Below are 25,046 nucleotides of genomic sequence, written 5' to 3'. Positions count from 1 at the left end.
AATCTTTTGTTACATTGGTGTCGCTCACATCTGTCAATAGTTCTTTCCATAGGTCAATATTACGTCTCGTTTCAAAACCATTGAAGTTGGTGATTGACCCTTTATTCAGAGGTGGATTAAAGTCGGGGTTTAGCAGTAGAGACATGGTGTGCAAAACGGACAGTGTATAACGAATGGCTTGGGGGATGACTTCTATCTTATCAGCTTCACTCATGTTTGGCACTCTGTTGGAAAATTCGAGCAGATGAAAGACAGAGTGAAGATATAGAGACATGAAGAGCGGGTAAGCAAAAACAGGGAAGAAAAAAAGTGGAATATCTAAAAAGGGACAGATTTAAGGAAACGACTGACCTGTACTCTCTCTAGCCCATGACAATACATCCTGGGACGCCTCATATCCTTGCTCAAGCTGTTTCTCGGTATCCTCTCCCGAGTCAGAGACAGGAGCGTAATCAGATCCATGTACATATCCAGAGTCAACACCATAAGCAGCCTGTCTCACTTTCGCCTGGTAGATGCTGGATAGATAGGCAAAATCGATAACGTCTACACCGTCGGATCTTGTGTACGGCATCTAGTCTTGGTGAGTGGTCGTACTATCTTGGTCGAAAAGTAATTGTCAAAGTCGTGTCTTGAAATGTCACCGTCCGAAGACTAGTTGTGTTCAAAGCTGTTTAGAAAGGTATTGCAAAGAAATCGATATGATGAAATGATCACAGGTGAATCACGAGTTATATACGGAGAGTCAGCCTGAGACTTTCGTAGTCATCCCCATTCAGGAAGAAAGGATCGTTAGTCGCAAAAGTCAGACAACGTAAAGGATGTGAGAGTTGACATCATCATTAACCATCTGCTCTCAAACGAGGAAGGCTTCATATCATTGTCAAGAAAGGATGAGTATATATGAACGCGTAAGTAAGGGGGCTCTCCTTTGGCCAATGAGAGAAGTGTCATCTCTCGAGTTACAAGTCGTATGTCAGGCTGTTGATCAGTGTGTCAACAGTCAGAAGTCCGCATTGTCAACTCATATCACAAAGCGACTTACGAAGTACAACAACACTTCCTGCCTTGATGCCACTCAAAATGCTATACTCGTTTCGATTGTCCATGACTCCCACATGTGATCTAGTCCGGTCCATCCGGCAATTGTTTCTCATACAGCTTCAACAATCTATATATCAGTAAACGCCATAACACATGACGAACAACTCACAGATCCATACCCTCCTCTAATTGTAACGTGACGATACGATGACTTAACGACGGTAATTCCGCCGACATGGCTTTTAATCTCGGTACCAATCTCGCCGCTTCCGTCGTTGCCTCTCCTAACAACTTGAACCTTGGAATGGGAATTTTATTCGCTTGATCTCCACCACGTCGACGGTACACCAACTCAGGTACAGGTTCCACCAGAGGAGCATGCTTATCAGGCATGGGAAGTGATAAGGATCTACCAGGACCTTTGGAACCGAATTCCCTCGACTGTTTTTGAGTTCGAAGATCCGTATCGAGCTTCTTGAATCCTTGATATGCGGATTCGAGAAAGTTGGGTAATATGGCGAAATCACCATCCGTATCTCCCCATGTCAAGTCAAAGTCAAATTCCAAAGTCGGTGGTGAGGGGAGTTCAACGGAAGTCATGGTCAGAGTCTGATCATAAGGGTCTGTCAAACAAAAAAGGAAAAATGGGACTCACCATAAGTGGAAGAGATGCAACTTCACGTCTACCTTGTCTCATAGCTCGGTCGATAAGTTGTTTCGCCGTCATATCCGGTTTCTCAAACTTCGCAGCTCGTTGACCATCACTCGTATCCCATCTGACATATGTGACCAGTAAACTGAGTTTTCGTTCTGGGAAATGCTCCTTTGTCCACTCTCTTTTGAGATCGGCTTGTACTTGTCCAACGAGGAAACGATAAAAGTCTGCAACATGTCCATCATCCAGATCTTCGTTGAAGACTCCAATGTCAATTCCTTTCAGATCAAAACGCATCGTTTGGGATGTTTTTATATGTGTAGTCGTATTTGAGCTGAGTCCCGCGCGACGGGCAGTTTGGGCAATGGCAGCGGTCACAGGAGCTGGTTCAGTATTCTTTCGTTGCTCTCGAGATTTAAATTCTGCCGAACGTTGAATAGCGATGTTGTTTTGTCGCTCGACAGTATCGAAAATACGGTAAAATAATCCTAACAATCGAGGCAGTTCGAGGAGACGTAAGACACCTTGTAATTGACCAGCCGCAACAACAAATGCTAGATCGACTTGAGCTTGATGATCCGTCATGAAAGCTTTCCAATCATCCGAAAGAGTGACAGTGGAAGGTGCCAAATGCAATCTCACAATATTCTTCTTATCCAGAGACATATTCGCGGACAAATCGCCTCCCTCAATACTCATTGCCAGAACGGTAGCCTTAGAGTAATCACTTGCTCTTGATGATCTTCGGACTGTGTTGAAGGATAAACGTTCACTCCGCACATCACCCGAGATATCCCCAGTGGCAATGATTTCCGTCACACCCACGTGTATATCGAGTTCTAGTTGTTCTCCGTTGGACAAGGAGCGTATAACAATGGGTGTCATTTGCAGCTTGGCACGAGATACAACGATATCTGCGTCGAATGTGACACTTCTGAATCTGAACAACGCGGCGATGGGTAGTTTGGGTGGAGTTGGCATGAAATTAATAGGAGCGACAGGTTCCACGGGTGCTTGTCCGAGCTTCTTGAGTCCAGGTATGTTGTCGATCCAGACTGCTGTGAAAATGAGGAACACGCTGTATGCGTCTAGACGGAATTGGGATGAGACTTCTGTATCGAATACAATAGATAGTCCTGGTGGGTGTAGAGATGTTGAACGGGTATATGAGAGGGAAAAGGCCATGTCCTTCGCACTGGCGACCATACAGCTCCGACCAGGAGCCGCATAGATATGACTGAGTTCCGAGGTCACTCCAGATACGGAACCAGCCACTGTCATGATTTCTGAACCACCCAACGTGGTACTGGCCATGAACCCTCCAGAATCCCATCGAACCGCCAAAAAGGCATCAGAATCGGGCTCACATGAAAATCGAAGGGTCGACTTGTCGATACGCAATGTCACGCTAACTCGGATCCTTTCCGAGCCAGATCTAGATGATAAAATGGTCAGTGAACCTGGAGTTGCGTGAGGAACACGTTGTGCCGGCGTTGCCGGTCTTGTTTGGAGTATTGGCGTACTTCTGGAAGCGGGCATTTCAGGTCGATTCGGTTCGGACTGAGCTACGACTGCTGTTTGACTAATTGATGTGGTCGGCATCTCAGGTCGACTTGTTTCTTGTCGTACCCGTCGACGAGAAGCCTTAGGCCGACGTTCGATACGTTCTTGTAGATCGATAAAGAATGGTAAAATGGATGGACGTAGAGTATTTTCACTCTCATGCACAGCCTTAAGTCATCAGTTGTCTCCTTGTATTAGATTGGGATGATTGACTCACCATGTTGAAGACGAGAACACCGGCATCCTCCTCGTGTTCACTACCTTGCGAGTGATCATCTGCTCCGGCATAATCAACCCATGCAGAGACACTGGGCAATGTAAATGTATCCCGACTCTCCGTCCGTCTACCCCGGAAATCGTCCAACACATCATGTGTCGACCTTCTAGAGGGCAATCGTTTGAAGATCACCACCCCGGAGTTAAACACGAAAGACAACCGAATAACCACTCGTTGTTGTCGGCTGGTAGTTGGGGATCTTTGGTCTTCATACTTGTTGACCACTGATTCCAAAGCATTATTCCGGACAAGCTCAGAACGGTATTGCTTTTCAATCTCAGCAATGCGATGCTTGCCTTGTTCGTACAGATCGATGAGCTTAAAAACTCCATCGGCAACAGTTGGCGCTAGGGAGAGTTTGAAGTTAGTTGCAGTGGAATGAGCGAAGACGGTCCATTGATCAGCTGAAGTGGACATTTGTGCTTCACTGATGATGGAAGGTAAGGTCATATGGTTGTCTCCCGTTCCTGTACCCTGTTCGAAATGTTCTGTCTTACTTTGATCGAACCTGCCATATCAGCCGAGATTATTTCTCCTACCAAAAAGACATACCTGTCCACAAACTGTAAAGCCATATCCTGCATTTGAAAACGGGCTGTCTCATTACGCTTGTTACTGAATTCGACAGACCCGACGGAGAAAAGTAGGGCGGGGACGGATGTACCTCTGATGGTTTGCAGATCGATAGTCGTTTCGTCCACCAGTGGTACTGCAATGCCGAAACCTTTCACTCGGACTCGTAACCATCTCGTGGAGAACCAACTTGCGACAGTTTTAGTCTCTTTCTCGGGTGATTCAAACTTCTTCAAGATTTGAGTGGTTTGCTTCTTGACCTCTTGTACTTGTTCGCCCCTGTGATCGTATAACACATGAATGTCGGACGACCAACTTTGAATAAGATCTGCCATCTCACTAAGCGCCGCGACGTGCATGACCGTGTGAATTTGTCGAAGGTTGACAGTAAGACGGGAAGCTCGGACGGAACCATCTGGATGCTCCTCGACATCCATGTCGCAGACCAAATACGCTGAGCGATATTTGCGCATTGGTTGTTCGGATTCGGACAATGCTTCATGACCCAAATGACCCAGGGATAACCCAAGATGCTTGATTTTAGCTCCCCAACGGAGATCGATATCTGCTCCAGTAACGTTCGACGCGGTACCCTCGAGATTGAGCGCTTCAAAGAGAAGAGTAGTTGTTACGTCATCAGCTCGTAATCCAAAGCGGATCCCAGAGACAGCGATTCGTAGATCTAAACGCAGCCTATAAGGTTGAGCATCGGCATTCGTTAGCTGATCTGGTGATGGAGGACTAGGGAACATCTTTTGTATCGTCTCCTGGTATTGCTGTACAACTTTCACCATCTCTTCCGCAAGACGATGGTGGAGGGAAAGTAGACGATCGAGAATAGCAGGCTTGAGTATACCCGTGAAAAACCCAACATTGATGATTGTGGTAAGTGTTGGCTCGGTGCCAGTTCTGTACTCCCCTGTCATGTTGAGCGCAGGTAAACGAAGAGCGGACGAGTCTTGCTTCTTCGATTTCGTCTTCTTTCCTGTGGTAGCCTTCGTGAGATTTTCTTCTAAGTACGCCCCGACAATTTGAGGTTCCAGCTTGATGCCAAAACGATGTCGACCTTCCACATTCTCCTCATTGACGTATAGTTTACCAATTTCCCATCTGAGATACAATTTCTGTGCCGCCCTGATTTGTATATGCGCCGAGCCGAGTGAAAGGTCAATCACGGTCAGCGGTCTTTCACTAGACGGTGGTGATATCCTAGTGCTACGTGACCGAAATAGCGATATCAAGTCTTCGATAGCTGGTTGGAAATGTGGGTAATGTTCTTCTTTCCAATTCGTGGCGAAATCAATAAAGTTCATGGGTAAAGGGCGTGACTGTATGTCAAGATGCTTGGCTCCGAGAATGCATCGCTGCGTTGCCCTACCCGGGGCGTAATGTTGATCCGTCACATAGGACAAGTCATCGGCATGAACCAAGATCGCCAATCGATCTTGGGGCGATAATTCTAGCTCATGTCCTCGAGTGGGTTGAAGCAAAGCCGCATCAATAACGCCTAGAAGAAGATGGATGGTCTTTTGTGCGGATTTAACCGGATTACCTTGATCAATCGCGACGTTCTTGCTGCCTGTCATTCTCGACTGAACGTTGGAAAACACCGTACGCAGACGAACACCACCTCCTACGATGTTGAGAGTGGCATTACCCAGGTCCAAATTGATAGCGAAGGCCAATGGGTCGTTGGAGTCAGACGTAGTGGCGGACTGCGACTCATCCTGACGTTGGTCGTCGGGGGTGGTTACAGGCTTGATGGTCGACGACACGATCCGATGGAGTGCAAAAAGGAGACTGTTGTAAGCCCGTACATCTAAGTCTTTTATAGCGCAAAGCATGCGAAGATGTTTCACCCGTCGTTCATTCCTGAACACCATGCTCTTCGCCCATCCGAGCGACGTGGTCCCAACGACAATAGAGCTGGTAACGATGCGAGGCGACTCGAGTAACCGTCCATGATGTTGTACGACGACGGAGTTGAGATACAGAAATATGGCGAAAGAGGGATGAATTTCATTATTCTGGTCTTCATTGTCACCGTCGTCACCAAATGCCTTCTTCATAAAGTCTAATTGACGGACAACTCGAGCAACGCCACCAGTGTCGTAATCCAGCGTGGCAAGTTCCTGCGACACAAAACTCGCCATTTGGTCCGAGGTGAGATCGGTGGAAGACATGACCATAGGGCAGGTTTTCAACCAGTGTCGAAGACGGGCAAGCATGTTCCATCCAAGGTCTCGACGAATGTTACGTTGATCGTTGGTGTGCAGACCGTAGGTACCCTCTGTCATAAAGTCCGGAATAGACGCTTCGTCGCTTTGCTGCATCGCCGAGACCACGATGTCGTACAGTAGTTTCGGAATGCTCGACGAGCAAGTTGCCCGAGGACAATCGTTTAGTGCCTCTTCCCAATGGTGTATAGCCCTAGTCACAACTCCGACGACAGGAGTGACAGTTTGAATATCGGCGGTGTCGATTGAGACGTCCGCTTCGACATGCTTGTCTTTTTGTTGCGTCCTGAACCGAGTATTTTTGCATAGTAATCGTAAAAGCGGCCAACCTCCTTGTGGAAGAATGAGAGGCTTTGGTGCATCTCGAAGAGAGATCTTGGGTTGTTCAAAGGTCGTGACGAGTACCTCGGCGCGTCTAACAGAAGTTGAAACAGATATGACTGACTTGTCACTTTCCACAGTTGGTTCATTCCGAATTCTAGCAGTGAAGCCATCAAAGCTGAGATCGGCAATCGCGACATTTTTACCTTCCGCTGAAGCTTGTATACGAGCCGAGTTGATCTGAAGGTCAAACAATTTAGGTTCGGGAATACGTCCTGTCTTCTCGATGGACTCTGCATGTTCTCTGAGCAGATAGTCAAGTAGCAACTCGGGTCGAGGTATCTATCATCGTCAATCAAAGAATCAAGCTAAAGTGCGGACTCACTTCTCTGTTCATATCAGCCGCGACCGCAGATAAGGCTGCAAAAACTCCAGGTTGCAGATCCACAGTGACAATCGGCAATTTGATGACCATAACGACTCCATGAACCAAATCAGCGGGTTGTTGAGGTAGAGGAGTTGTTGACTCTGACGGTAGCTTAAACGCACTAGGACGCAGGGATCGTAGACTCTTGAATAGTCTGATACTGCCTGCCAGAGCTGAAGCCATGTCATACATATTGTTCTGTCCTTCCGAAGCGGAGGCATCAGCACTTGATTCCAACGAGGTGTCCGATTCTTCGCTTGCGGAGATCACCTCCTTCTCTTGCATCGTTGCAATCGATCTTGATCTCCGTCGGAGGTGTTGAGGGGCGTTGTATGACGGATCATCCGCATCTGAATCCTCCGGTGATGATGCCCGTTCGTCCTGAGATATTTGTAGGGATGGAAGTGTGGACAGATCATCGATTTCAGTCTCGTCGTCTTCATCATCAAAGTAATTAGGAACGGGTAGGTAAACCCCATGGACGTGATGTCCGGTGGTCTTGATCACTTCGTCACTGTACAAATAGCAAATACGTTTTGTCAAAGCGTCCTGTTCTCTGATGAATGCTTGTTGTTTCTGCGCTGCTTCTTGCCATCCATCAGGAGCTCGATATAGATCCAATGTCAACGCTGTGCTTGCTTGAGCAACAGGGAGCCATTTTTGTGCTGTGGGTTGTCGAGTGAGCAGGCTGACTTCGACCTCTGGAAGGACTAATCCGAGTGTAGATTTACAAGTCCTGGTCGCCCAAGTACTCGTGTCGAGATTGACACCGGCAGGAAGTTCGACGGTCGCGATGGCATTATTGACGAATAGAGCCATGTTGGTTTGATCGATTGAAAGTTTGAAGAAAGTCACATCGGGTGCGCTCTTCTGGATGTAGACTTCGGTAGGGGCGTTGTCCACGTCCTCAAAGTTGTAGAGGAGAGCTTGAACAGCGATTCCAATTGTTTTGGCCATCTCTGGCGAAACGAATGCAGATATTCGAGGTAAGACCGCCTCCCATAGACATAGATACGTGGTCGCCCTTGGTTGAGGTCCGAACAAACGAGTCGCTTTGAGCGTGATGCCCTCGATGAAAATCACTTCCTTCGAATTGACTATCGAGACCTTGCCATATGAGTAAGCGGGTGTGAAGTCGTCTAGAGGGACGATATACGTCGGGAGGGCGTCCAATGATAACTCCATGAAATGTTCGATGGACTTGAGATTCATTTGCAGTTGCGGTACAGGCATCGCTAAGCCCCTGGTACAGCCATAGATCTCGTCCGGGAGAAGGATGAGTGAATCCTCAATGTTCATAGTCACGAATACGGCATACGGGTCGGATCTACCAGGACGATATTTCTCCTCCACTGGATCGCCGACGGAATTGGGATCATGATCGAAGCGTTCGAGGAATTCGTTGAGGTTTGAATATTGAGTGAACCCTCCAAAATAATTATCTTTGATACAGAACAGTCTACGCAAGACCCATCCCATAGATTTGAAGATCACTTGACTACCTTCAAGATGGAGAGTCATAGTTTCTTGATGTTCCGGACTAGGTACCGAATAGTAACGATAAGAACCAGATGCCTTTAAATGACCAATTTTGCCAATCTCTATAGGATCCGGAGAATCGAAAGAACGATGAGTGTCCCAAGTCGGTAATCCCAGTTCCACTCTGGCATCGGATAAGTCGACGGTGAAAGGCACAGTCGAGAATTCTGGTCGATATTGTGTGGCCGCAACAGCGATGTAGGATTCGAGTCGAGGTCCATAAACATCCATGAAAGCGTTACCATCTCGAGATTTAGGATCGTCTACTATATTGAAATCATTTACGAATAAATGAAAACAGTAGTCGAGGAGAATGACACGGAAGTTGTAGTGATTGGGTACGAAATGATGGAAGTCACCTGTAGCTCCAGAACTCCAATCGCGTGCGAGATCCGAGATTAAAGTGGTATGATCACGAAGAAGGGTTATGGTGGGTGACTCGACTGCGACATCAAGACCCCAATCACGTTGAGCGTCCCAGCGAAGAGGAGTGGGCATTGTCATTGATAACTGTCAAGTCAATCATCACTCTGTGACATAAAGGAGAGAAAAACTGACTCGGCATGATTTGGCGTTGATGAAACTTTGATATGCTACACTAGAAGAGATATCTAGAGAATCGAGATTGAGAACTAACATGGCATCGTATCCATGAGTGGTGGCGAATTGTGATTGAGTGTATATGATGGAAGAGTTTGCCCCAGCAGTGATTTCCAACCATCCATATTTTCTTTCCACTTTTCCAAGTCCATCAAATTGCCAATCTTTGGAAGGTTCTCTGGTAGGAAGTATGAGCTTTGTATCCCTCTCCAAGAATATATTGAGTACCAGTGCTGAATGTATTCGAGTTTCTCCAAATTTCAATCGAGGTTTAGGTTCCGAATCGAAGAAGATAGATGGAGCGAAAGCTTTTTGTAAAGCATCTCTCTGTCTATCTGCCCAAGGACCATAAGTCACATCTCCTCCATAAATAGTTATATCAATCCCATATTCTGGAGGTAAATCGACATTACCTAATTCATCGTGTTTATCAGGTTCAATAATCTCCTCGGGTCTAGGAACGGGACCAGGAGCGTCCGAATAATACAATACGTCCACTCTATCAGAAACGAGTAGAGTGGTTTTCTTCGCATATTCTCGATCTTCTCTTTTGGGAGTTTTGGGAGTTGTCATGTCTGGTTCTCGATATCTAGCTAAACCTCTCCATATTCGATCTTGTGGTAAACCAAGAACAGGGGGTGTTGAAAATTTAGGATTGTATAAGAATGAAAATTTCTTAGCGAGGGTGTGAAAACCTGGGAAAGTGGAAATGGAGGAAGGAGGTTGTTTTGCTATATCTCGATCTTGTTTTAATAATTCGTCGTAGGCTTTTCGACCATGAGCTAAAAGAGGTCCAGAGTAATCGACATTGGTTCTCATGAGTACATGAGGTTTTTCAAAACTCATATCCATTTCCAATTTGTACAAATCGCAAATGGATCGAGACTTATCATCAACATTATTTCATTATTTAAATATCTTGACTCACTTCTGTAACGTTCAGAGTACCTTGAGCCTTTTTGAAGTCCGCGATGAGTACCATGGGTGTAGCATCAGAACCCAATACGAGAGATCCTGTACTGATACGTATATCCATTGGTAAAGCTTCGCAGAACCAGTCTACTCCATCCTTCGTTGGTTTGTTCATCGGTTTTATGGTGTAAGGAAGATCATGTGCGGCACCTAATGGTCGATGATCATCTGTGGGATTGTTGACATTCCTATCACCAGGGACACTACCAGTCTTGTGGAGGTTATTGGAAGAAGGGAAAGAGCTAGTGTGAGAAGTGGTTTTTGCAACTTTTCGAAGTCGCGAACGAGAACGTTCATTTTCCTGAGTGTTCGTCCTTAAAGTCTCTTCGGAGACACCACTAAATTCTTTACTCTCCCTCTCGTGTTTCTTCATACGTTCCACAATGGCGTCATAAGCGGGAGTACGGTTGAAGACGAACGCTTCCAAGCCTTCAGCTGTGATAGCGATTCTACAAGGTAATTTGGCTTATACTGTCAGCTGAGGATAAAAGAAGGGTAGTAAGAGGACTGACCGCGCTTGGGATGATCACTCTTCGCATCGTTACTCTGTCTAACACGCAAAAGCCAATACCGCCAGGTGATATGACCGTGAAGTGCTCGGACACTGAGATTGCTGGAATGATATTCGACATCTCTGAAAGCTATTCTACCGGCAAGCGGAGAGACCTGCAGACTTCCGATGACGATGTAAGCGTGGTAAACGCGCCATGTGAAGAGACGGACCGCCCAGGCGACGAGCCAGCCAAGAAGACGATTCCAGTAGAAGAGGAAGGCAGCGGAGACGATGACGATAACGACGAGTGACACCAACAAGAGCCAGTTGATTGGATCGGCCATGGTGGTTGTGTCTGTCAAGACAGCATGCTGCTCGTTGTGAAATGCTAGCCCGATAGTGTTGGAGATAGAAAGTCGGTATGGTTCACTGGCCTAAGCATGTTGTTCGTCAGACACAATATTGAACTCAGGACGATACAAGCAACGTGTGCAACCAACACCGACGATGCCACTAACAAAAGGTATGTTCCGAGTCGGGGGGTCGAACCCCGATCTACCGCGTGAGAGGCGGTTATACTGAGCCGTTATACTAACTCGGACGTGTAGTAGCCTTTGTCGTACTACATATATGTTCAGTGTAGAATGCACGAATACCCATACATCGTTTGGCATAACCTTGCCAGTTGCATACCCTTCCCTTTCCTCACAGTACCTAATGCAAGGTCTACACCTCTCCCTAGAGTCTGCGACACTCGATCTGATAGCAGGTAAACGTCCAGTGGTAGCTATACACCCTGATGGAACAATCGAATATGAGCCAGCGTGGGTTCCTCCCAGGGTCCTTGGCCCAACCATGGCAGCTGACAACCTAGTCATGTTCCTACTTCCGAGCTAGGCAGGAACATCGAGAGAATATGGAACGAATATCCTTCTGGATTTCTCAACATTGACGAGACTTATCATGCTGGTCTATCACCCGATGCAACTGCCGTGGAAGATGAGCTTGTGGATGAGAAAATAGAGGAGAAAGGTCAGGGGGGGATGATGACCCATGAAGAAATGTCAGATCTACGTACTCATGTGTATAGTCAAATCAAGTGAGTTAATTCCAAATTTCACTTCGTTGATCGTTAAACTCATTTCAGTGATGCGAGAAACGAATTATGGTTTCTTCTAGAATTGTCGAAAACTCTTAGTCAATCCGGATCATTCACTTCCAACCCTCCTCTCCTCGCTGGAGAGACTTTCCATCGTCATCCACGACAACAACCTAAGAAGTCTGACGTCACATCTGTTTCCAATGCTCTGACGACGGCGGTATCGATGAATCAGGGAGAACCACCTGTATTACCCCCAGGAACATATACGACCACCCCAGGTCTCGCCGTTTCACCACCGGAATGGAAGACAGTATCAGAACTTGAAAAAGCAATCTTGGCGAGACATAAAGCTGTTGAAGAATGTTCAAACATGATTGATTCCGTAGTGGAAGAAATGAGAAGTATCTCTGATGCTGGTGATCGATTCTGGAGAGATATACGTCAGTTGCGGGATGGTAAGCAAGGGAGAGGAAGATGGGCTATTGTTCCTAAACCTGACTTCGGTAAGACTATGGCTGTAGGAGAGACAGCGAGGGATGTGGTAATTCCATATGCTGTTGACGAAGGTGGGTTCGCTCAATATGGTATGGTCGGAGCTCATGGGATAGCTCCATTGGCACAACGGGCGCGGTGCTTGGCCGCTTTTGATCTGGATCCTGAAAAGCAGGATGCGTTAACTTTTGGATCGAGAAAAAATATGCGACTCAAGACAACTGTTAGAGATACTCTAGGAGAGGCGTCTTCCTCTACAGGTACATTCACGAGTGAGGATGTTCATGGGGTAATGGACGAGGTACAGATGGAGGCGTTCGACGAGGACGTCTTCAATGAGGTGAGTTCTATTCTTGGAAATGCGAAGGCTAGGCTGATCCAGCAGATCCGTTTGGAAGCTCTCAGAGATCCACAGTGCACCGTAGAATCGAACGGAATACAAGTCAAAGCTGGAGATGCGGAACTGATCTTTGAACTGGTTCGTTTTATGGTTTCATATGATGTGGTCTGACGAGACAGTACGATACCCGGCATTCACGACCCAAGACTGTCACATCACCCCAAGCGGATTTATTGCTTCACGGAGCTCGTTTGTCTCTGCTACAACTCTATCGACACCGCAAACGCCAGCTTATCGCTCCCACCATTCCTCCTCCCAGACCTACGTCCATTTTACAACCTCTAATCGACATGATCACGTTTCAACAATCCTGTACGACAGTCTTGTCAACACTTGAAATGTTAGCTGCACCCTTGAACAAGGCGGGGTTCACTGCGGGCATCATCACCCGACACGCGGTTGGTGATCCCTCAGCTGGGATAGTTGAGAGATTACTTCTAGATGGCGGGCAGCTTAAAGATGTCGGGACAGTATACAGTCTGGACTTGGACGGAGGGTGAGTCGTGTATTGCACTTCGTAGCAGATGAAAGTGCTGACAGTCAGTCATGGTATTTCGGTAAACATCACGGCTCCTACCATTGTGACGGTCACCACTTCATCTGCCACCTTTCCTCTTACCAACCTAGAAGATCTTGCTTCTATTCTAGCGGAAGATCTTCAAGATCAATTACCTTTGATAGCTGGCGATTCTCTAGCGGAGTGGTCTCAAGAAGACGGATCACCGGGCGGGTTCTTTGATTCTTTAGAAGGATTATTGGTAATTCCACCAGAAGTGAACATACAAATCTCTTTCTCACCCCCTTTCAAGGCTGTGGAAGCGGAAGCGAGTGGACCTATAGGAAGTGATATCTCCACCGTTTACCCTGGGGAACGAGATGTGAGGTTGATGGATTGGATACGGAATATAGCCATGACAGTTGGATGAGACATGCAAATGTGGTCAATGACGAACATGTTTCCGGTTAACTTACTCACTTTGCCGGCAAAGAGATCTCAACTCTGCAACCACCTCGTCTCTCTTTCTTTCTTTCTTTCTTTCTTCTTCTCATCTCCCTCATAACCTGATACACAAACATGACATCTACCATACAGAGCATTGCCAACGCTATCCCTTCCTTGGGAAGAGCTAGGCTGCTTATCAATTCTGCAGACGATGTGGTCATCGTTTCAGCCGTCAGGACGGCAATCACCAAGGTGGGCATTGGTTCCTTTCAAATATCACCGTCCCCTAACCATACAACACAGACACCGGCGCATCGCAACTCGTCTCATGACAGTATCATATAGTATTCTTTCAATCTAACTATCAGGCAAAGAAGGGAGGTTTCAAAGATTGTCTCCCTGAAGACCTACTCGCAGCCGTGTTGAAAGAGACTTTGAAAAGAAGTAAGATTGATCCTGCCAAGATTGAGTAAGCATTTTTCTCGTCACTACTACCCTATTCATTGATCCCTCGGACATCTGATGTTATATCTGGTAGCTGAAATTGACCATCAGGGATATTGCCGTTGGGAATGTCCTTCCACCTGGAGGAGGAGCAAACGTAGCTCGTATGGCTCAGCTCTACGCCGGGATCCCATATACGTGAGTGATTTTTGTCTAGGAGTTACCAGATACCGACGATTAGTACACCCATCAATACTGTCAATCGACAATGCTCCTCCGGTTTGACGGCTGTCGCCCAGGTGAGTCAGCATATACAGTACGGATGAAAGATACAAACTGATATGTCAGATCGCTAATGAAATCAAATCTGGTGAGATCGACATTGGAATCGGTAAGTTTATTCACCTTGAGAATACCCATTCTAGAGACAATCTACGTCATCTTGTTGAGATTATGATGCTGACTCACAGGCGCTGGAGTAGAACATATGACCGCCAACTATGGCGCTGGAGTACTGCCTGAAAGGATGTCGGATGAAGTTCTTTCCAACCCTGAAGCAGCGGATTGTCTCGTTCCAATGGGTATCACCAGTGAGAACGTTGCCAAGCAGTATGGGATTTCCCGAGATACCCAAGATACCTTTGCCGCGAACTCATTTGCTAAGGCTGCCGAAGCGCAGAAGTTGGGTAAATTCAAGAGTGAGATCGTGCCTGTCAAGGTGAGTGATACGTTTCGCGACTCGCCTTCTGAATATTCCATCATCTTCAACATCTCAACAACCGTCTTATCGTATTATGACAGCGTATGTGATTGCCGCCTTAATCATAGTGAAAGGTTCAAGACTATGTTGAGACTTGCGGGTTATACTGACGTCACAGGTGAAATGGACCGACCCCAAATCGGAAGAAGAAAAGGAGATTATCGTCGATTCGGACGACGGTATACGAGCAGGTGTGACCAAAGAATCTTTGGCAAAGCTCAAACCTGCCTTTTCAGCCGATGGCAGTACTCACGCTGGGAACGCATCTCAAGTTTCCGATGGTGCAGCTGCTGTATTGCTGGCTAGACGATCCGTAGCTCAGAAATTGGGTCTTCCAATCTTGGGGAAATTTGTCACTTCTGCCGTTGTGGGTGTTCCGCCGAAGCTCATGGGGTAAGTTGTTCATGTTCTTATCTCCCAATCAATCCTTCATCTCTCACTCATCGTCTTCTCCTAGCAAGGCTCTCGAGATAAGTGAAAATGTAAGAAGGAATGGATTGCTGAACATGAAGCATCGGCCCCGCATTCGCCATTCCCAAAGTCTTACAAAAAGCCGGTATATCCAAAGACGACGTAGACTTTTTCGAAATCAACGAAGCTTTCGCTTCTCAAGCAGTCATGTCCATTCAACATCTTCATATCCCCTTTGAAATTGTCAACCCGGTCGGAGGTGCCATTGCCATTGGTCATCCATTGGGATGTACGGGTGCTAGGCAGATTGCAACGGCTCTAGCTGAAGCGAAGAGGGAGAATAAGAAAGTTTTCGTCACTAGCATGTGTATTGGTAGTGGGATGGTGAGTCCGAGTTTGCTCCCCTTATAACTTGTACTTGGGATTTGTATCATAAAGAATAAATTGGAAAATGTGCTGATGAATAGGGAATGGCGGCTGTTTTCGTCAATGAACAGTGATGGATATGACATGTAGTGTATGTGATGAACTCATGATTGTGACTTGTTCTTCTTCCAACCAGATTCGTTTCAACTTGCACGATGGATGTCATCATGAGAAAATGTGTTTGATAGGTCTTCCAATCTATGCATCATGCATCTTCTCCTTGATAATCATTTCAAATCAAAAACGTCCCATCTTGTACACAACGATTGTCACAATGAGCAAAACTAAATTTTATACTAGACACGAGGGGGGTAATGCAAGGCAAATTCAAATATCAAAAGAGAGCAGACAATCCAATTTCCAACCTTCATTTCTCCAAACTTTTGCTTTGTTTTTTCCTCTTTTATTCTTCATACATCCATTTGACTGCAACTATCCCTGCACCTGTACTTCCCAATGGAATCTCCTCCTTCAAACCACAGATCCCGGTATGATCCATCACATCAATATTTCCAAGTGTCTCTTCTCCCGAAAACACCTCACACCGACATCTCAAGAGAGCCCCGTCCACAAGTTAAGATCAAGATGACCGAAGGATTTTCGACAACATACAACCGGACGACAAGTCATCATGGTAAAGTAGGAAACGTTCCATCGAGATGTAATTCGTTATCGTCGTTTCCGAAATTAGCATGGTCCCACTGATCGTTAGCACTAACTTCACTCGCCCCTGATGATAGCCAGCTAATTCCATGCACATCCTTTCTCTGGTTGACTTCTGCACCGATACGCGTAGCACCCGTTACCATCTTCATGGACAAAAAGACTTTCGGGAAATGGACCGAAGAACCGGAAGGAATTGGACGTGTGGGAAGAGGCAAACGAGTAGACATAGGGATGGAGAACAACATTTGAGAGGCTCGAGATGATGATGAGAGGGCAGAGCGAACTCAATAGAAGACTGAGAGGAAGAGAGGATGAGAGGAAGAGGAGCGGGACCAATATAAATATAAATTGAAAAAGGTCAAATAAGCTCTCCACTCACATCAAACTCGAAAAACGTCTCTTCATTCTCCTGCCCTGGATTCTGCGCAGGCAGAGGCGACATTCCAAAATTGAACCCGAAATCATCCCCACCGAACAACTTTAGATCATCCGCTAATCCTCTCTGCTCATTCTGCTCCATTTGCTGTTGCTGTTGAAGCGATTGTTGATTCATTGGCATCTGAGGAAGATTCGGTTGTCCCTGTTGTTGTTGTTGTTGATGTTGGTTGAAATCAGAATGTTGAATATGCATTTGTTGTTGTTGCTGCTGCTGCTGTTGTTGTTGTTGAAGATGTTGAGGATGTGGTGAAGGTCCTGCACTACCTAAAAGATCCATAGGTAATTGAGAATGTTGTGATCTTGAGGAACCGGGTGCTTGACCCTGTCTTGATAGATTATGAGGATCAAAGTCCATTCCGAAATGATTAGGAGTTTCTGGGGTTTGTTGTTGATTAGGAGTAGGGATAGCTTGAGGTGTAGAATGATCCCAATCGATTGAATTACGTTTACCACCCTGATAAAGAACAGCTTCAGCAATACTTCTCCAATATGCATCTTGACTGACCTTATGTTGTCCTTGATTCTGACTCATCTGATTCTGATTCTGCATCTGACCAGGTGTCTGGTTCATATTTTGATTCTGATTCTGATTCTGCGCGGCTTTCGCTTTCGCGGTCATATTCTTGGGAGGTTTCTTAGCACTTGGTTTTCGTTTACCTGAAGCGGTTGAAGTGGCGGTAGTTTCAGGAGGTTCAACAGCGGTATCTCGATCGAGATTCAGTGGTGGAGCTCTTCTCGCTTTGGGTTTACCTTTAACCCCTGGACCACCTACATCACCATCGCCAGACTGTGATTGAGCACCGGCGCTGGGAGGAGGCATGGAAGGTGTGTTATGTCCACCCAGGTTGGTATCTATCGAATCGAGCATGAAATTTTCAATGGGAGAAGCGCTAGTCATCCCGTTCACATTGACATGTGGTCCGTTACCGTTCATCTGCTGAGCACTTAAAGTGGCAGCTTGTTTTCTGGTTTTTTCGGCGATTTCCATGGCGTAAGTCCGATGAGCGTCACTGAGCATTCTTTGAGCTTGTGGCTGTCCAGTCAGCCAAAGAAGTGCACGTTGAGCCAGGCTATTAGGACCCACCTGGGGAACACCAGGTGTTGAAGGAGGTCCCGGCATTCCTTGTATCATCCAAGGAGGTTGCCCAGTGGCTTTAGCAGCTACTTCAAGTGCTTTACGTTGATGTTCCTCAGGTGCTGAATGATCAGCCATGATCCATATAAAAGGTAGGAAAGACACACTCGGTGTTTTCCCCTCTTCACGATTCCTCTTGGCTCCAGGTCCAGTCAGAGGACTACCTGCAGGTCGTTTTGATTTAGCGCTACTGCTGGAAGGAGAAATACCTCTATCTAAACCGACAGGTATCTGTATGTGCGGTGAGGGGTGTATCATATGTCCAGGTGTGCCATTCCGAGGGGGTCCGTTGACGTTGGGCATGTTCATAGGATTCTGCATCCCGTGCATGTTGGGATCGGAAGGGTGGAAATGCTGTTGTTGCATACCTGGCTGACCCATCATCGCAGGATGTTGTTGACCCATTGGCGTTTGTTGACCGGGCCACATTTGCTGACCGTGCTGCATTCGCATTTGTCGCGCTTCTTCCGGGTTGAAGTAAGCTTGTCGACCGTCAGGTAAAACAAAGGTGTAACCTTGAGCTGCTTGCTGCTGCTGCTGTTGCTGAGCTTGATGTTGCTATTTAGGCATCAGCTCGCATACAATGGAATATGAATGATTTACCATGCCCATTTGCTCTGCCCGCATCTGAGCTTCTCTCTGCTGAGCGGCGATTTGAGCCTGTTGAGCTTGTTGCATGCTCTGAGCCTGCTGCAATGTAGCGGTGATTGGTCCGGGGCCTGAAGGTTGTTGTTGTCCTTGCCCTTGTTGCTGCGGCGTCGCTGTCGGTCCCGAAGTATTCGGTTTCATGTCGACAGAAGAGGCGCGAACGGCTGCAGCAGGGGAGGAGACAGCTATGCGAGCCGCCATGGCAGAGTCGGGGCAAGCTGCAGTAGTCGGTGCGGTGGGGGGGTGAGCGGCAGTGTCGGGAGCTTTTGTAGTAGGCTCTGTAGGTCGTCGTCTCTCTGATCCTGTCTGAGTGGTTTCATTAGCCTCAACTGTATATCCGGACTTCATCAACTTTGAAAAAGTCTGATGAGCGGTCCACCACTGACTGTCAGCTTCTCACTACGGCATCTTGGCCAACTTACAGAGTAAAGCTTTCCTAAATCCTTCCCCGCCCTCGACTTGACCACATGGGTACCTTTGACGTCCTGTGCTTGCATCGTCTCCAAAGCGACAGAGTCATCCACTTCCATCTCGTCGTCTCCCTTGGATGGGGACACTTTGGTGGGCGAACCTTGCTGACGCGGAACTTGGTTCTCGGTAGTCTGATGGGGAGATCCATCAGTGTCCAGCAGGGGTTTCTTAGGACTACCTTCCACGCTTGGAACCACAGGAGTGTCTTCAGAGCGCTTGACGACGGGGGAAGGAATACCGAGTGGGTGAAGGATTACAATATCTTCATTTGAAGCGGTCTTAGTCATCTGAAGAGACATTTTGATCGGTGAGCCGTCGACAGGAGTTCGGAGTTCGAGCGATGTGTTTCCAGATAGACTAGCAAGCATGTCTACGCTGGAAGCATTGCTGTTCCGTCTTTTCTCCCCCTCGCCTTGCTTGTCCGATGTCGTTGTGGATTTCGGTGAACCATCATGGGTCGTAGATTTGTCTTGTAAAGCCGCTTTGAAGCTCTCTTCGACTTGTGAATAACCCGCTTTGGATAGGCTGGTACATCAGCTAAAAGCTCAGACTTTACTGATTGAAACTGACTATTCCAGAACAAGCTCTGTGAAGAGTGCCTCATCCTTACATTCATCCTCATCTTCCTTCCCTTCATCTCCGCCTTCGCCAGCTTCGATGGTCTGCAGCTTGGCCTGTAACAAACGCATCTGTGCCTTGATTCTGCTAGATTTGTCCGATTGTCGTTTGACACGAGAAACGGCACTCTCCAGCAGCTCTACCTTGTTGTCATTGTAGTACCTTCGATGATGAGCTTGTGAAGGACTTGGCGGGTTCATCTTGCTAGGAGAAACTGTTCCTGCTCTTTGCGAGGTGGAGAGACCGATCTGAACTGGCTTTATCGGAACGGGCAGGGTCGCCGATCGCTCGGGCATCGTCGGTTGAGAGTGATTCATGTTAGGGACCGAGGTAGGTCCTTGCGCTTCTTGCATTCCGGCGTTGACGGGGATTTGAGCCAAAGGAGAAGTCGACCGACCGGGACCAATAGAAGCTGCTCGTGCCATCTGAGGGATTTGAAGGTGATTGGCAGATGACTGATTGCCTTGTTGAGATTGACGATTAATTTGACCCTGTTGCTGCTGCTGTTGCTGTTGAGGCTGAGAGTTGGGCGGTCGAGGAGTGCCTTGTTGTATCATGGTAGGTTGACCCATTTGCTGATAATGCTGCATGACATGTTGTTGCAGCATTTGTTGATGATGAGGTTGAAACTGTGCTTGCATTGGACGACCGACGGAATTGGTTCTGACCAGAGGTGGAGCTTGTTGCCATGCTCCGGTCGGTACGGGACGTCCTTGAGGATCATAAGGAGGCGGATGACCATTGGGAGTCATGGTCGGTCTCATGGCTGGGGAACCAGTCGCGAGCATGTGAGGTGAAGGATGTATCGATTGAACAGCTTGTACCGTTGACATGGGTTGCATCGACATAGGTGTTTGTTGAACGGCGACACCTAAACCTCTTTGAGCGGCAGCTTTAGCTTCACGTATACGAATTTGATGTTGCTGTTGTTGCTGCTGTTGTAGACGGAGTTGGACAGCTTGGAATTGAGGATGATTTGGATCTAAATAGTTTTGAGGAAATTGACCTTGTTGTTGTTGTTGAGTCTGTTGTGCGATCCGTGCCATTTGTTCCATCATGGCTTGTTGATCATGACCGATAGACATGTTGCCGTTAAAAGTCTGTGGAAGGCCTACGGGAGGACGAGGTGGATGATTCTGTGGCTTTGGAATATCAGCCTCTGTCATATGACTTATATAGGTTCTATTCCGTGGTTTACGGAGGGATTGAGAAGTTAGGAACGTGTGTATGACTCACAGTCATGCTCATATTGGAAGGAGTGAAGATGAGAAACAAGAAACTCGAAGTAGGTGGCGAAAGAGGGAGTTGAAGCTGTGGCGGATGAAAGGATGTATGTACCCGACTGTGAGACACGATATCAGCGAGTTGTCTCCAAACTGATATCCACAACTCCCGAGTCCGATCTTCTCAACTGAGCGTGAGTGCAAGAGGAAGGTACGTGTTGAAGAGTGACGATGAGAGTTGTGGTGAGTGACCGTATGGATGGATGGATGATTAAGAAGAAGAGTGTTTCATCTTTACAAGGAAAGTAACTAAGGAAATGGAGAAAGATAGGAAATGTGAATCGGCTCACGAGGCAAGTTTTGATTGACGTTTGTATTCTAAACCCCCCTATAGCTCGTGATCCCAACGTAGTCGATCACGTTGACAGTCGGATGGTGTGTAGATGAGGATGGATGTAGTATGATAGAAGAAGAATAAAAGCTGTAAAAAGATGAGATGAGCCCCCCTCTTCCCTTGGATAAAGGATGTTTGAAAATGTCTACAGTATTCCGCTTTATGATGTTGTCAAGTGAGAGATGTGAGACACTCACTTTCCAACACGACAGATTTCTCAACCTAAATGAGATCCAACCATTTTTGGTAGTACAATCGTGTGTATTTGAGAGGTAGAAAGAGAAGGATATGATGAGATAGAGCTTTCTTCCCAAGGGAAAGAGAGAGAGGGGCGGGGGTGTAAAAAAAGGATGAAAGGAGTGTAATGGAGTAACGCCGTCACGGTTTGACAAACTGCAACAAGCAACAAGATAATCCCGACGCGACTTTTATATCGGTCGGTTTGGTGGCTATCAAGATGCCTTTGAGGATTTTATGTTAATGTTATCACACATGAGCTAACAGATGAAAGATGGTGGACATGTGAGAGAGTAAATGTTGGTGAGAGGGAGTGATGTGTTTGTTTGATGGGTGGAAAAAGATGCAAGGGGAGAGAGAGAGAGAGAGAGACGGCGAAAGGGGCGAAAGTGAGAGAGGGGCCCCGATAGTTACCCCTCACGGATATACATACAAGGTACAACGTCACTCTACCACATTCCTCCGACTACCCTGGATCCAGCGAAGAGAAAAGCATACATCGGCACACTTTGAAAGACTCGACTTCTTTATGAAATACTGTCAATCTCGCCCATCGTCCTCCCTTACATCTAAACAACAAGTCTCGATAGCCTACGTACTTAGATCTTGGAATAGCGGACCGACCAATCAACGTGAATAAATACTTCACCCATCGATCCATCGACCCATTTCCATCCCTTCTATACCATTCAACATACTGCCAGAACCCACGTCAACTCTTCATCATCAGCCCCATTCTCCTTACACTCACCAGCAGCGAATAAACAACTCACAATCTATCCAACATATCATCATACTCCGACCGAGACAAAACAGTCATGGCCAACATGAGTCTACCAGCTTTCACATCGCTCACCCCTAATAAATTCGCCATACCTCTTTTGATATCCATGACTTTTGTAGGTTTGCTAACACTCGGTTTATCTATTCATCAGCCAGTCCTATCTCCATCGTTCTGGCCAGAAAAGGTGTTCATCAACAACCGAGTTACTCACCATCCGTCTTTCCCCATCCCACACGAAGATGACAATCGAATAATTCGAAATCTTGCATTTTTTCCACGGCCAGGACGGCACTGTTCCTATGACGGTATTTGACAAATGCGACACCTATCCTCGGGGGTATTTTGACCTAAGATAAGTATCTACCTCCACCATCTTCACAGCAACCCTATTCAAATACAAAAACCGAGCTTCAACATACCTCGTTTCAGTCTTCAATTCGGTAAACAACGAGGACCAACATAAGTCGAAAACAGTTGATACCCAGGGATTATTATACGAAATGAAAAGAAAAAAAACTTAGACTCACATATTCTATCTCTCCAAATACCGAGAATACCGGCCAAATATGTTCTTCCCTCACTTTTGTTGAAGAAACATTCCCTAGAAAAACAGTAGTATTCCCTGGTTCTGCGTTGGGATCCGGACGAGGGAAGAATCCTCCCATTTGAGGAGGAGACATTTTACCATCACGAAGATCTTTAGCTGTAGCGATTCTGGAGAGAAGGTAAGAAGTTGGGTCTGAAGATTCGGCGAAAGAACGTAAGAGTATTTGATCCAATTCTACACCTTGTCCCACTTCATACTGTCTCCGACTTTCTTCATTTTTACCTCTTCCCTCTCCGTTCTTCATTCTTCGTCCTTCTTGTCCTTTCCCTTGATCTGTATGGTTTCTCGAACTGGTGTATTTATGATATGACCAATCTGATTTATCCGTTATACTCTTCTGAACATTGGGATTTTGTTCAAATGGTTTACGTTCAATCTTCTTCCATACTTCCCTTCCTACTGCCCAAATATCAACAGGAGGTCCGATAGAATTGACTTTCAAATCATCTTTATCCCATTCTGAGGAAAAACCAGTAGACCAAGAAGGACTGACATTTTCATGAGAGGGATTAACTCCTAATCCCAAGGCGGAACAAAAAGGAGGTTGATATTTGTCATAGAATGGTATATCCAAATTATCCAAATCTTTCGGAGTGGGAGGAGAAGGGAGAGAAGAGATGGATAAAGAAGGAAGACGATCAAGACATGTTGTCAAGGGTAGACATGCGTCGGTATGAGAATGAGGTAAAGAGGGGTTGTTATGGGAATATGTCGGGATACGATGTGTGATCAGGTTATCTTGGGAGTATTTCATGTCTGGGATAGAGGTTTGAGAGTGTGTATCGAATTTGTTGGATTGACTGGAAAGTGGGCTTATCGATTGAGGAGAAATGAAATGACCATGAGGAGGAGTGGTAATTGGGGAAGAAGCGACGAAAGGTTTGATTTCAGGCATGATGTTTTCGTGGCGATAGATGATACTTGAGTGTGTCCGATGAATACTGTAAATATGGTTGATGGTGATCTGTGGGGGATGTATAAACCAGCTATAAGATGAGAAAGAAAGAGTTAGGGGTTAGGTGCTAGGTATAAGTACTAGTGAGTTGAAGATGATCATAGGAATGAGTGGTGGGGTGGATGGTAAAATGACCGGTCAGGTCCTCTTTCGTGAATTTCATCCTTTGAGAATCATGCATCAGTTTGCGTCGTTTGTTCCACCATGGACCATGTGTTCTTGTACGAGGTGAAAGTAACACTACAATATTGGGTTTACGCATTGTGAAATTTGACACGTCCAATAAATACGAATTGATGCTGGACAGGGGGAATAGTGTTAGAGGGGGGGAGATTGCAATAGCTTGATGATTGCCGACCCCGCATAAGTCGCCGTCGGACTCGGATACGGATGCGGGTTCGGGTTCGGATTCGGGTTCCTGATTGTACATCATGCATCTGTTCATCTTTCTCACTTTGACACGAACTCCCACCTCAGATTAGAAGAGATATAATTATTTATATATTGTGGAATGGAGGATGAGTGGGGAGAGTTCATTCAGACTACCCTCCTTTTCTCTTCATCTTCTTTCTCCAACCTCTGTACGTCAGTCATGGGCCTTATACAATAAGATCCACACTACCAGAGCGAACACGAAGCAGCAAGTCACAGTCACGGCATCAACATAATTCAACGAAATGTCGAAAAAGGATATTGTCGCTTAGAACAAGATCAAAAAGAGTTGATGAAGGGTGATACGGAGGGGAGGACGTTAAGAAATGAGTCAAATTCAGGTGGAAAGAAAAACACTGACCTGCCTCAACATCTCAAGAGTAGCACTTAAACTATCCATCTTCTCTCTAGCGAATTCTCTAGCACGTTCATTCGCTTGATTCTGAGCTTCTGAAGCGGCTTTCCTACGTTCTTCCCATAAAGCCATAAAAGACCCTTTGAGTTTATCTAATTCTTCCCATGTTTCCCCTTTATCCTTTTTCGTTTCTTGACCCATTTGGTTCGTCTTTGATGCCTGATCAGTCTGGGTGATACCATTGGTGGTTTCATTACGATGCCAACGGTTATGCCAACGCCAACGACGTTCTTCTGCCGATACCATCGGTTGTGTCGAGGGGATAGGAGGGGAAACGTTGGTTATGGGAGGTACGACGTATGATGATTGTTGTTGTTGTTGTTGATTATTTGGGATTGGAGGAG

At 46.4% G+C, this 25,046-nt stretch overlaps 6 protein-coding genes across 6 annotated transcripts; 2 read left to right on the top strand and 4 right to left on the bottom strand.

Annotated features, from left to right (window-relative positions):
• Positions 1-935: 935 nt before the first annotated feature.
• TREMEDRAFT_42131 (uncharacterized protein) lies at positions 936-11,045 on the bottom strand (the record flags this gene model as incomplete). The annotated part of the gene is made up of 12 exons (XM_007000934.1): positions 936-981; positions 1,046-1,171; positions 1,214-1,653; positions 1,700-3,264; positions 3,337-3,430; positions 3,480-4,047; positions 4,092-7,012; positions 7,056-9,146; positions 9,195-10,121; positions 10,165-10,358; positions 10,404-10,673; positions 10,814-11,045. The coding sequence occupies 11 exons, from the start codon at positions 11,043-11,045 to the stop codon at positions 1,126-1,128; spliced, it is 9,348 nt and encodes a 3,115-aa protein (XP_007000996.1). The 3' UTR covers positions 936-981; positions 1,046-1,125.
• A 373-nt stretch (positions 11,046-11,418) lies between these two features.
• TREMEDRAFT_70877 (uncharacterized protein) lies at positions 11,419-13,621 on the top strand (the record flags this gene model as incomplete). Its single annotated transcript, XM_007001999.1, has 7 exons — positions 11,419-11,525; positions 11,576-11,800; positions 11,849-12,369; positions 12,412-12,635; positions 12,681-12,773; positions 12,815-13,191; positions 13,240-13,621. 7 exons carry the CDS (start codon positions 11,419-11,421, stop codon positions 13,619-13,621), a joined length of 1,929 nt encoding a protein of 642 aa, XP_007002061.1.
• A 149-nt stretch (positions 13,622-13,770) lies between these two features.
• TREMEDRAFT_24802 (uncharacterized protein) lies at positions 13,771-15,753 on the top strand (the record flags this gene model as incomplete). The annotated part of the gene is made up of 9 exons (XM_007000485.1): positions 13,771-13,890; positions 14,007-14,107; positions 14,194-14,280; positions 14,324-14,381; positions 14,431-14,473; positions 14,553-14,800; positions 14,961-15,235; positions 15,355-15,637; positions 15,721-15,753. 9 exons carry the CDS (start codon positions 13,771-13,773, stop codon positions 15,751-15,753), a joined length of 1,248 nt encoding a protein of 415 aa, XP_007000547.1.
• Positions 15,754-16,308: 555 nt separating this feature from the next.
• On the bottom strand, positions 16,309-20,903 carry TREMEDRAFT_59140 (uncharacterized protein; the record flags this gene model as incomplete). The annotated part of the gene is made up of 8 exons (XM_007001465.1): positions 16,309-16,488; positions 16,725-17,816; positions 17,868-17,980; positions 18,026-18,476; positions 18,522-18,947; positions 18,989-19,562; positions 19,608-20,797; positions 20,892-20,903. 8 exons carry the CDS (start codon positions 20,901-20,903, stop codon positions 16,309-16,311), a joined length of 4,038 nt encoding a protein of 1,345 aa, XP_007001527.1.
• Positions 20,904-22,154: 1,251 nt separating this feature from the next.
• On the bottom strand, positions 22,155-23,795 carry TREMEDRAFT_59139 (uncharacterized protein; the record flags this gene model as incomplete). Its single annotated transcript, XM_007001464.1, has 4 exons — positions 22,155-22,227; positions 22,283-22,433; positions 22,505-22,640; positions 22,821-23,795. The coding sequence occupies 4 exons, from the start codon at positions 23,793-23,795 to the stop codon at positions 22,155-22,157; spliced, it is 1,335 nt and encodes a 444-aa protein (XP_007001526.1).
• Positions 23,796-24,392: 597 nt separating this feature from the next.
• On the bottom strand, positions 24,393-24,948 carry TREMEDRAFT_59138 (uncharacterized protein; the record flags this gene model as incomplete). The annotated part of the gene is made up of 2 exons (XM_007001463.1): positions 24,393-24,434; positions 24,649-24,948. 2 exons carry the CDS (start codon positions 24,946-24,948, stop codon positions 24,393-24,395), a joined length of 342 nt encoding a protein of 113 aa, XP_007001525.1.
• Between the last annotated feature and the right edge of the window lie 98 nt (positions 24,949-25,046).

This window comes from Tremella mesenterica (genome assembly GCF_000271645.1).
Source record: "Tremella mesenterica DSM 1558 unplaced genomic scaffold TREMEscaffold_1, whole genome shotgun sequence".
In the NCBI taxonomy this organism is placed as follows: domain Eukaryota; kingdom Fungi; phylum Basidiomycota; class Tremellomycetes; order Tremellales; family Tremellaceae; genus Tremella; species Tremella mesenterica.
The sequence above is the reverse complement of the archived record's forward strand: the minus strand, read 5'-3'. Positions and strand labels throughout refer to the sequence as shown.